The sequence below is a fragment of the Carettochelys insculpta genome, chromosome 1 (genome assembly GCF_033958435.1).
Source record: "Carettochelys insculpta isolate YL-2023 chromosome 1, ASM3395843v1, whole genome shotgun sequence".
Lineage (NCBI taxonomy): Eukaryota > Metazoa > Chordata > Testudines > Carettochelyidae > Carettochelys > Carettochelys insculpta.
The window spans coordinates 237,472,349-237,484,978 of NC_134137.1; the positions used below are offsets into that span (position 1 = coordinate 237,472,349).

General features: G+C 43.5%; 1 protein-coding gene across 1 annotated transcript in view; it reads left to right on the top strand.

Moving 5' to 3' along the window:
• The window catches only part of PRMT8 (protein arginine methyltransferase 8), a 131,633-nt gene extending 128,616 nt beyond the window's left edge, over positions 1-3,017 (top strand). The window contains exon 10 of the mRNA XM_074983650.1: positions 2,934-3,017. Coding sequence (XP_074839751.1) covers positions 2,934-3,017 — 84 coding nt within the window. The remainder of the gene's footprint in view (positions 1-2,933) is intronic.
• The last annotated feature ends 9,613 nt before the right edge of the window (positions 3,018-12,630 follow it).

Genomic DNA, 12,630 nt, shown 5'->3' on the forward strand with positions numbered 1-12,630 from the left:
CATATTTTGATCAGGTGGCCCAGAGAGCACATCCCTGGCCATCCCTGCTGGGCCTCCTGCACACCGCCCCCACCACCCGCACACTGCCCCCTCCAACAGCTACATGTCACACAGAGGTGTGGGAAAAACAAAACTTTGAATCATTGGTACCTGTTAACTTTTGACTATGATTTCGGCACAACAAATTAGAACTATGTAAATGGGGAGGATAACTATATACATGGGGGGCGGGTCTGTGGATGGGCCAGCCATTGGCCCATCAATCCGGGGAGGGGGTGGATGGGAGTGACCCCGGGCAGAACTGGGTCACTAGCCCCGCCCTTGTCTGGGGTCTCCAGCGAGACCTACTGGGACCCGGGAGGATGGGGAGGTACTGCTGTGGTGGGTCCTTAGCCTGGCCATTGTCCCCAGCAGTCCCCTGTACTGGGGGACTGGCAGGTGGGGCAGCAGGCAGGGCAGCATGTGGGACAGTAAGCAGGGCAGTGGGTGGGACAGCAGGTGGGGTGGCAGGTGGGGCAGCAGGTGGGACAGTTGGGGGGGGAGGCAGCCAGGCCACCAGCTCCTCGAAGGAGGTGGCCACCCTGTTCAAGGTGGCCATAAATTCCTGCCAGGCCTCCCGGCACCAGGCGGCCTCTTGCTCCTCAAACCATAGCCGCCGCTCCATGATGTCCACCTGGTGCTGGAGGGAGGTGGCCACCTCTGTGTCCATGCTTGTTCGCAGCTGGCCCTGGTGGGGGTGGGCCTATCCTGGCACCAACAGTGCCCATGGGCAGCTGTGGTCCAGGGACCCAGGAGGGGCTGTCTTAGCCCTCGGATGGTGTGGCTACAGAAACAGGGGGAAGAGTGAGGGAGTCCATGAGTACCAAGCCCTGCCCTGTGGCCCATGCTCCCCATACCCTGGTGGACCTCAGGTCTCCATCCCCTGCCCCCCATCCATGCATGCGGTGTCCCTGTGGGTGGCCCCTTCATGTGGCCTGCCACCGCACCCCTCCTTCCAGGGCCTGGGCACAGCACTGTCTGCGAGTGCAGGTGCTGATGGGCACTGTCAGCCATGCCACTGTCCCAGGGCTGTGGTCTGCCTGGGCGCTGGTGAGCTGGAGTCTGCTGAGTGTGTGGGGGGCCCCCCATCACGTATGGTGTCCCTGCCCCATGTCCCACTGGGGTGTGCCCTGTGGAGTACTTACCTGATTGTCCACTACCATGGTCAGAGGAGGCCCATTGGGTGGATGCCCAGATGGAGCTGTGGGAGGGGAGGTCCAGCACCAGCTCCCCCTCCTTGCTGGACTACTCAGATGGTGGGGCAGATGGTCAGGGCTCTGGCCCTGTGGGTATGGGGCTGGCCTCTGGTCTTGACTCCTGTTCCACATCCTGCTGAGATGACTCTGCCATGGTTTCAAGGGTGGCTGTGGGGCAGAAGTTGTCCAGGGGGCCCAGGATGGCCCTGAGCTCCTGGTAATAGGTGCAAGCAGTGGGAATGTGCCCCAACCAGGTGGCCGAGTCCCACGCCTGGGCATAACCTGTGGCAGCTCCTTGACCTTGCTGCGCCCGTGTTCAGAAGTGCGGGCAGGGTGACATTGGGTAGTCAGGCCCTCAGCCAGCTGGGTAAATGCCCCACTTCCTGTCCCACCAGCTGGAGGCCTGGGAGCCCTGGGATGGCCCAGAGGGGGAGCCCTGGGGGTGCTCGGGGGGCTGGTTGGTTGCCCTGGTCTGCCTCTGGGCCATGCAGGAACACCATGTGGCACAGCTGCTGCCTGCACAGTCTCAGCTTTCTGTTACGGGGTTTCCAGATCAGTCTGGCTTTAAGAGTTGCTGGGTGCAGAGATCATAGAGCAGCACGTCTCCCCATCCCACCTGATTGACGCCATGGCAGACCCCACTATTTCAAAGTAGTGGGACAAGGATCGTCTACATACGTCCTACTTCGTGGACGTTAGACCTTGAAGTAGGGTGCTGTTCCTATCTTCTCGCAGGGACAGCGGTTTCAACATCTCCACACCTAACATTGACTTCGACTGCAAAGCAGTGCATGGCATGTGTAGACGTGGTACATGCTATTTCGAAGTTGTGCCTGATACTTCGACGTTGTGCTCTAGTGTAGACGCACCTTTTGTGACAAACAAGAAAGTTATTGAAATCAGTGATAAAATTCCCATTGCTTTAAATGGTGAATGATCGGGCATAATTACTTATACATTCAGGGCATATTTTCAAAAGAACTGGGATCCTGGCTGCTCCCCGTTGGACACCTCCACAGGGAGCTACGCATTTTCATATGCACTCAGCTTGCATATAGGCACGTAACTTAAACTGATAGATTCTCAAATAATTTCAGCAGCCAGTAGTTCACATTTTTCTCAGTGTCTGCAGCTGGCTGCTGAATACTTTTGTAATTCTTGCATATCAGCTGGGGGCCAAACTGGGAGCTGAGCTTTGTTTGAAAATCTGACCAGGTTTTGGATGCTGAACTCTTTTGAAAATTTGACCTTTGTAAACTAATTCGAAACTGAGCGAGGTGAATCAAAAAACTCCCATTGACTTCAGAGAATGCCGGGCAAGTCCATTATAGGGCTAGTAAAAATATTTCATCAAAACTATTTTTGATGGAAAATCAGAATTTTGTTTGGAAATGGACACACACATCCTTATTCCAGAATAAGTGTATCCACATGGGGGTTTATACTTGTTCCAGACTAGCTATTTTAGAAGAGCTATTTTGGTAAATGCCCAACAAGTCTATAAAGAAGCCTTGGAGAAGAATATACAAGGATTCCACAGCTGTTGTGCCTTTTATTCTGATAGTCTATTACTAACAAAAACATGGTCTTCATGTCTTTCTGAGTATGCACTCTTTTGTAGGTTGATTACTAGATAATCACATTTGCTCACAAAACTACTTACAGTTTTACATGTTTTGTCTAAATAATTCATTACAGCGTGACCTGGATTTCACAGTAGACTTGGATTTTAAAGGACAACTGTGTGAAACATCTGTATCTAATGACTACAAAATGCGCTAGCACAAGTACCTCTAGAGAGACAGAGAAGAATTGCTTCAAATCTTGATCCACTGCACTTCAAGCTAGAAACAACTGTTTGCAGGTCTATTATATAAGACCATAGAAAGTGTACTCTGTGGAAAGTTGGTAACCTGATCCCTCCTGCTGGTGGCACATGGAGATGTCATCCTATTATGAATGTACAGTATACAGAATCATAATTTTTGTCAGTTATATAGGCAAAATAAGCAAACAGTCTTCAGTGCTCTGGTTAATTTTAGGATGACAGGAGACGTATAATCAAATTGTATTACTGTGAATTTCTGGTTCTTCCAAGCTTTGCATGCTCCAGGCAATTAGGACAATTACCTAAAATAGAAGACCCCTGAGACACCTAGTCATGATAGCATTACTGAGAGTATAGTTAGTATAAACATATTATAAATATATTATAAAGATAAAACTATGTTGTACATCAGAAGGATTCTATTGCTTCATAATAGGAATTTGTTTTGTGATTGGACTTTTCTTCCCATTAAGCAACAACAGAATGTTAACAGCACTAGCTAGGCAGATGCTCCAGCTGTCACTCACTGCCCTCCGCTTTAGCTTTGGGAAATAACCCCATATTGATTGTTAGTGTGAGCTGGAAAGTAACAGAAAATCAGCAGTTATGTTCTAGAGTATCAGTTGGAAAACTTAGTATCTTTTACTTTCAGTGTTGATTTCTATCCCATTCACAGATGGACATTTGCCAGTTATTTAAAAACAGGTTTAACTTTTCATCATTTGGAAACATTTTGTGATGAACTGTAGTAGTTGGGTTTTGCATGAAAACCTCTTAAATCTGGCATATGGTATTTGTGATGAGTGTGAAGCCTTTAAAATGGTAGATTAGTCATGCTTTTTTCAGCCAAGTCACATCTCAGTTTACTTCTCAGCAACCATCTTACTAGAAAATCATTTAAGTGCTGAATAAACAGGGGGTTGGGGGTTTACTCTTTCGGTGGTGTTGGACAGGGCGCTTTCAAGTGCAAAATATTAGTCTTAAAAGTGCAGTGAGAACCTTTGCTAAAATAGGGTAATGTTCATTACAAATGTGTGGCTCCTGGTATTATGAAGATGTGTGTAGCTTTTTTCCCCCTGCCTTTTATTATTTTATTTTAAGTATATTCATCTTATAGTAAAATATTAACTGTTTATATTCCTTGAAATGTATGTAACCATTTTTTACTATATATAAATATTGGGCATTTACTCACATGTAATTTACTAAATTGTCGCATCGTCATCTTCATCTGTATGTCTTCCAGCCATCAAAGGTATTAGACACAAAAATATGTTCTTGTCGTGTACTGGATAAAGTTGACTAGCTTTCTGTCTAAGGTAATTTCTTTATCAACTGCAAATGAAACAGACTAGATGTTGTGAAAAGCCAAGTGCTGAAGGAGTAAACTTGTCCTTAAGCTTTTCTTAGGTTCCTGTTTTGTCAGCCTAACAATTGTCGGCATTTAACCTTTTAGACATGTTTCTATTGTTTTTCACTTCATCTGAGAGATGTACAGTACTTCCATTTTCTTATGGTCTAAAGATTATGGTCCTGGGATCATGGTACATGGTATCTATGTAGAATGAAATTAAACTGTAATTTGGCAGTAAAGCAAATGGTACACTGTGCAGTTAATTATGATTCCTTTAAAACAATTTTTGAGTCAGATGCTGATGTTCTTACTCACACTGAGTAATACCTATTTCAAGGTGACCTGCCCCTTAATAAACTAAGGATACTGGGGAGCAGCTAGCACGAATCGGAAAAGGTGTCCAAATCCTCTAACTCAGCAGGGCAGCTTTAGGTGATTAGGTCTTAGCTAGGAGACAGATGAGGGTCTCAGCTCCATGAAGGAATCTGGAAGAACATCTCCTGTAACTGTAGGGCAGGACTTTGAGGGCCTGAGAGGACTTGTGGAAGCCGGTAGTGTGAGGTGAAGCCTGGATTGCTAAACTGCCAGATATTAGGGGGTTAGTAATGAGACTATTACTTTATATTTTCACACCACATTACCTTTTTGACAATACACAGAGCCCTGAGGCCAGGGCTATAAAATGATCTGGGCATGGTCAGTTGTTTTCCCTGGGTTGTTTATTGAAAGCTTCAGCCTACAGAACCTTTCTCCTCAGAATCCTCTCCCTTTCAGTGGAACTACTCATGGAATCAGGTACTTCCAAAGGTGAGGAAATAAATCAGAGTCTGTCCCTGTTTCCTCAATGTATATTGAGATGCACCTGCTATTTCAGAAATAACCACTGTGCTGACTGCAATTGACCAGAGAAATATTTGCTTAGATCGTTTACTTTGTACATTTGAAAGGACTTTGTTGTAGATGGTCAAAAGGAGCTTAGAGGCCTTGCGCCTTTTGATTTCTGTCGGAGTTAAGCCCCTAAGTACCCTTGACAAAGAAATCAATGCCAGAATCTTCCAGGCCAGCCGGGCACTAGGACGTCTGAGAGCGCAAGTGATGAATCAGCACAATATCCGACAGTGCACTAAACTGAAAGTGTACAAGGCTGTAGTCCTGACCGGTCTCCTGTATGGTTGTGAAACCTTGACCTTGTACAGAAAACATATAAAACTGCTGGAGCGCTTCCACACACACAGCCTGAAGTCAATACTGCACATTCGATGGCAGGACAGAGTTATGAACCTGGAAGTCCTGGACGGAGCAGGAACCACGAGCATCAAAGCCATGATTCTGAAAGCCTGGCTTCACTGGACAGGGCACGTCATACAAATGAGGAGTCAAGAATCCCTAAGCAACTCCACTGCAGTGAACTCTTCCAGGGCAAAAGGAATCAAGGTAGGCCTCGCAAGAGGTATAAAGACTGCGTGAAGACCAACATTGCTCATGGTGGTTTAAAACCAGATCAGCTACAGCAGCATGCAAAAGACCGAACAGGCTGGCGTGCTCTCATACGACACGCATAGGACAACTTTGAAGAGCAGTGACACGTACGCCTCATTGATGTTCATGAGAGGAAGAAAGCAACAGCAGCAGCCGCACCAACAGAGCCAGGACAATTCCCTTGCCCCCACTGTGAATGCCCATGCTGTTCAAAGCTTGGACTCCTCAGCCACGTGCAAGTCCACGACCGATGAGCCTGTGCAAGCTCAAGACGTCATCGTCGGACATGACGGACTACCTAAAACCTTTGAGGATTTGGTTCTTTGTGTATAGTTGCTTGCACATGCTATTTGTTGTGGGAATTTCAGACAGCAACAGAAGAAAGCAACAACTCTTTAAAAAGAGGAAATCTACAAAAATCAACAGGAGAATTCACAAACAGGCATTGTTATTCACTCTTCAAAATTACTAAGATTCAAGTTGTGTTGCAAATAACATTTTAATCCACTGATTAAAAAAATTCTGTGTTCATTGATTATGTTACACTGTCATTTGTCTGAACATATTAGAACAGAAATAGCTGTGATGATTTAATCATAACCACATAATCTATCAGTGCTCAAAATGGAATTTAAAAGGCAAAATATGCACGCCTTCCAGCCCACTCTCTTCAGCTAGCAACAGTGCAATGTGTGTTACTATTCAAGACTGCCATGACATGAGGGCTTGTTACAGAATTAGGCCTTTAATGATTTTCTCATCCAGTATGGTAAAGGTCTGGGATGGTGGTCAGGATCCCACTAAACTGAACTGAGATAGTGGTATGCTCTTTTGCCCCAAACACATTTTAAGATTATCATTATGCATTTATGGTCCTATCCTTCAGGGTGCTGAGAACTTTCCATGATATGCTGAGCTTTGTCAATCCACAGAGAGCACAAAGAAAGTTGAGGGCACCTAGCACCATTCAGGTGGTGCTCATCATAACCATTTTGTTACTGGTTTTCCCTCTTCATTGAGCAATGAGCCTACCCTGTTCTTGGTCTTCTTCTTGCTTCTAATATAGGTGTAGAATATTTTCTTGTTACACTTTGCTACGATTACACGACAGAGCGCTGTCAGCAAAAGTTACTGTTGAAAGAAACTTCCCAACAAAACTTCTGTTGGCAGAGGGTGGCCACATATTAAAGGCGATCTGCAGAGTTTTCTGCTCTCTTGACAGAGAGGACGGACTGCCTAGCTGCTCTCTTGACAAAACAGGTACCTGGAAGCACAGCAGACAGACAGGGCTGCCCGCTGTGCTGGATCCCCTGTCTGTTTAGAGAAGGACCCCCAGAGTGTCCACACGGTGTTTTCTTTTGGGCTTTTTTTTCTTTTTTTCTTGGTGGCAGAATCTGTGGACAGCAGTCTTATTCCTCATGCTTGAGAGGCAGAATGCTGCCAGCAAAAGTGCTGAGTTTTGTTGACAAATGGGTGGGGGTCATGGATCAGTGTTCATGTTTTCTTTGAGCCCAGTCAGTACCTGGCCCAGACCAGGGAAACTAAGGACCAAGGAACCAAATTCTGTGATGAATACTGGTCATGTGCCAGCTGGGACATGTTGCTCATATGCTAAGACGGACACATAGCTGTCTGGCTCTAATGTCTGTCTTGTGGGTGTTAGCCAGCAATACAACATGCGTTTAAGATGCAAGTACATAACCAATATTCATAACTTCAGGTACAAAGATGGTAAATACATATAAACAGGATAAGTATGTTTCAGAAATCATAACTTTTCCATTGACATCATACATGACATACTTTGCATAAAATTTATTGCAATTGTATAGCAGTTGGTAACGATGATCTAAACAGTCACTTTCAATCATACAGTGTCACAACGTTATTGTCATAAAGATTGCTCGGTACAAAAAGAGATCTAACATGGAATACTCTTATTTCTCATTTCAAAAATTAATTTTAACTTTTAATCCAATTTATTACTCTAGATTTACTTGTAAATACTGAAAATATTAACTCTGCATGCAGAAGTTGTGTTTGAATTGGGAGAACAACATTATATTCTCCAAATATAACAAAGAAATTAAATTCCCTAACTGACTACAAAGTACAATTCCATTTTAACAAAAGTGTCACCATCAGCAACTCCACGATAACATCATTTTTGAAAATTTACTGTGCTAAAGCTGACATTTTCACTCAGTATATAAGTACATTGAATGATTTCACTATTATCGTAGATTATAAAAACACATAGTTTAGACATTCTGAGTGAAAATGTCTTGGATTGTAGTTTCACCAGTACTGCAGGTCTGATTCTAATCTTCCATACGGTAATGTAAGATAAAGTCAGTAGGGCCTGATTCTCATTTAAGCCAAGGCACCTTTTACCATGTAAATTGGCTTTAATGGAAATGAGAACATGGCCTAGTGCAGTTGCATGGGTGTCAACACAAAGTAACTAAGAGAATCAGTGCATGTTACATAATCAAGAAACTCCATTATGTGCTATACTTGTATTGGAATTTTTTTTCATGATCAGAAATACAAATGAACATATATTTTAATGGAGGTGATCTAGCAACTAAAACTACCCCAATATTACATTTACCATCAACCTACTCTACACCTTTTTAAAAAATAACATGTTGAAAACTCTGGAGATTAATCATTTGACTTTCTGGCATTTCTCCACTACTATATTATCTTTCATCAGTCACTGTCCTCCCCTCTGCCTTGTTCCATCAGCCTGATCTTAATTTTGCTACTTTCTTTTCTTCTGCAATGGAAGTATGTGGCTGGATATAAACTGTATGCAGCTGGATATAAACTGTTGATCTTTATATATCTGTAAGTCTTTTGCCAGGTGCTGTTGGCAGTAATAAAGATTTAGTTCAACATTTAGGCATTCCTCTTAAGAGTACAAAATAATGTTTCAAGTCCCCACCGAGAAAATGGCTAAAATGAAATACATCCCTTCAACTCCCTTAATAGTCAAAACTTCTCCACGTGCAAGCACTGAGTCTTTTATTAGGGTAAGAAATTAATTCAAGAAAACACAGCAACAATGTCTCTAAATTGTGCAAGTAATAAATAAGTCACCCAGCTCACACTATCTGGAGCAGATTCCTTCAGTTTTCCCACATTCAGCGTGAAAGCCCAAAGGACCAATATCTTTAATAATCTCTTTAATATGCTACGTCAAACATCTTTTAATTGCACCCTCCACCCTACCCCCACAAAGTATTGTCAGATGGGAATATAGTACCAGAGTCCATGAGTGCATCCTGGTGGGTTCACCTGCAGTCTCCTGGGGAGGAGGAAGAGTGGTGATGCTTGGCTCCTATGAAGATATGCTTTGCAGACATTTTCCCATCATGCCACCCGGAGAAACTCAAGTATGAAATTGAAGACCACTTACTGAGATTTATCACTTAAATCAGTTTCTGGACCAAATGGTTGGAAGATAGCTAATTGGACACCAATTTTTAAATAAGGTTCCAGAGGTGATCCTGGCAATAACAGGCCAAAAAGCCTAATTTCAGTGTCCAGCAAATTGGTTGAAACTACAGTAAAGAACAAAATGATCAGAGACACTACGACAATTGGCAAACCGCTGTCAGCTACAGCCTTCATCTGCCTTCACACCCATCACAACATTACGCAACAGTTTCACATCCATTGGGCAGTTATTGTCCATCTGCTTTGCTGTTGAGGACTTCTTGGATCACACGTTGTCTGGAACCTTGCCCTTAACTGTTCTGTCATGCATGACCCTAAGGGAGTCCATGACTCCAGGCAGCATCACTCTCGGGACATTGAAACACGTAAGCCTCTTCACCACTCCAAGGTGATGATACATGGAGAGGAGAAAGTGAATAAGAAGGTATTATTTACTCGTCTGCATGACAGAAGAATGAATGAAATTACTAAGCAACTGTTTTAAAACAAACAAAGGGAAGTAACTTCTTCACACAACGCACAGTCAACCTGTAGAACTCCTAGCCAGGGAATGTTGTGAGGGCCAAAACTATAGCAGGATTCAATAAAGAGCCAGATAAGTGCCTGGAGGATAGTTCCAACGGCTATTAGCCAGGATAGGCATGGATGCAACCTCATGCTATGGGTGTCCTAAACCTCGGATTGCTGAATTTGGGAATGGAAAGCAGGGAATGGTTCACACAATAATTCCCCTGTTGTGTTCATTGCTGCTGAAGCACTTGGTGTTTGTCACTTTCAGAAGCTGGGATACTGGGCTATATGGACTATTGTTTTGATTCAGTATGGCTGTTCTTATGCTCACTCTCGCTGCTGCTGCAATCACTACTGTTCGGCATCTCTCAGCTCTTACTTTGCCTGTCCATTCTGATTATTTACCTCAGTTGCTAGAAATGGCAGCTGTAAGATGGCCTCATCAGCACCCCTTTGGGTGGTCTTTCATCATAATGTTGACAGATTTAGTGATTTCCCTGTGTAGGAGGGAGCCACTCTGCTATCTTCTCTTTCCAATAGCGACACATCAAGTCTAAGGTTCTGCTATCTGGACCAGCTTTAGTGTTTTCAGCTCTGATGATCACCAAGCCAAGAAAGGAACTCTCAGGTCAGTCTATTGAACTTTGTCTTTAAGTTCTGTTGGGAGAGTTTAAGTAACATTTAGAGCCCTTAATAGAAATCCTCATCAACAAACAGAAGTATCTATGCCTGTTTTCTTTCAGTTCAATTGTGGCTTGTTACCCATTGCATAGCAATTAAAGTGTACATTATGGAGACCTTTCAATAAGGCTACATTAAGTACAGTTCTGCTATTCTTTGAGCACACAGTAAGGGTAACAGTGCTTCATTACTCATATAGCCAAGACTGAAGTTAATTTTAACCCAAAATAGGTAAAAATGGTTTCCCATGGGCACAGTGGCTGTTGCTTTTGCAAATGAGGTTGATTTATGAGGTCTTTTCCTTTTGTTCATCAGTAGATGGCAGCAGAGAGGACACTGAAACCATTGGCTTATGTAAAACAAAAAAGCAGTCAGGTAGCACTTTAAAGACTAACAAAAATAATTTATTAGGTGATGAGCTTTCATGGGACAGACCCACTTCTTCTTATGTTTAGTCTTTAAAGTGCTACTTGACTGCTTTTTTGTTTTGATAGAATACAGACTAACACGGCTATCTCTCTGCCACTATTGACTTGTGTACTTTGTACCAAATGTTTAGTAAGGACTTCACAAATAACATAACCTCAAGGTTCAGGAATTAACCCAGAGTTCATAGTGTGTTGGTGTAGTAAAAGGAAGTTGATTTGAGTAATCAGTCTGGTTGGCGTATGAAATGTGTCCAGCAGGGCCCAGCTGATGGGTGGGACCCAATGAGGCATGCTGACAGCGGGAGCTAGCCACAGGATGATGGATGCTGAAATCAGTTGGAGTGTGGGCCTGAAGGCATGAGCCCCTGTAAAGGCACAGGGCCCACAGCAACTGTCTTGCTTGCCTTGCCATAAAGCCGAGGATGGTGTTGTTCATAAGTTGGTTTTGTACAAATGTTTGCAGTTTGCTAATTTGTATACTTACTCCATACAAGTACTATAGGTACATAGTCGCTGTTATTTTTCCTTTTAATGCATAAGGTGAAATCCATGCACCATATTAGAGCCTTTGAACAAGAAGTATGATTTTATGGTTTTTTTCCTTCTGCATGCCTTGTTTTCAACTTTAGTGCACAACATTAAAGATGGGTGGCATACTGTAAGCTGGATGTGGGAAATGTGTTGACAGGCAGTAAGGAATAGGTTGGATCCCTTAAATGATTTTCAGACTTTTAAATATTTAATTTTTTAAAAGAAGTACAATTTTGGTTACGTGTAATCCACTCAAATGCACTTTCAACCTTAACTCCATTTTAACAAAGTTTGTGTGTATGAATTTTCCCACTTTTTTAACTAACGTGAGTATTTTAAGTGATGTTGCCAAATACCAATAGCTTTCTTTGCTAAGTTCCTTCTGTGCTGTTCCAGACCTAAAGATGCCTTAAAGGGGGCGCAGCTAAGCGTTCCCCAGAACACGGGCATTTCTGCATAAGCTGAGAAAGAGCATCACATGGTTGCAAGGTAAGAAGGCTGAAGTGTGCTGCCTTCTAGCAGTCCTGAGCTAGTTCTCCTCCTGCCCAGACATTATCCTATTGGAAGAACAAAGGTGCCATGGGAGGCCACAGACCTAAACGCAGAGCTCCATTCTTCCAGATGTTAGCAAATCTACCAGGGTGTGCAATGATGGGAATTATGCCTGGATTAAATAAAGAAGTATTCATCATGAAGAGAAATAAAGGAAGAGAAAGGAAGTTTTTAAGTGTAGGGATAATTTTAAGCACTCTGACCTGCATTCTCAAAGGTATTTAGGTTCCTAGTCCATTGAGAGCGGCCCAGTGTTCCCTGCAAGATGAGTGCTTGGTTGGCCGCCCAACACAGATTCAGGTGCCGCCCCGCTAATCAGCAGAGTGCCTGCAACTCCCCACAGTCCCCCCACAACCAGCAGCATGTGTGTGTTTGCCAGGGGTGCACATCTGCACATGCCTGGGTGCACATAACAAAATTTTATTTTGCCCACAGAAGCAAAAAATGAGAGAGAACAGCATAGAGGCCTGCCAAATTCATGGCCCATTTAGATCACTTTCACTGTCAGATGGTTTTAAAATTGGTCAGTTTCATGTTTTCAGCTATTTACATCTGAAATTTCACAGT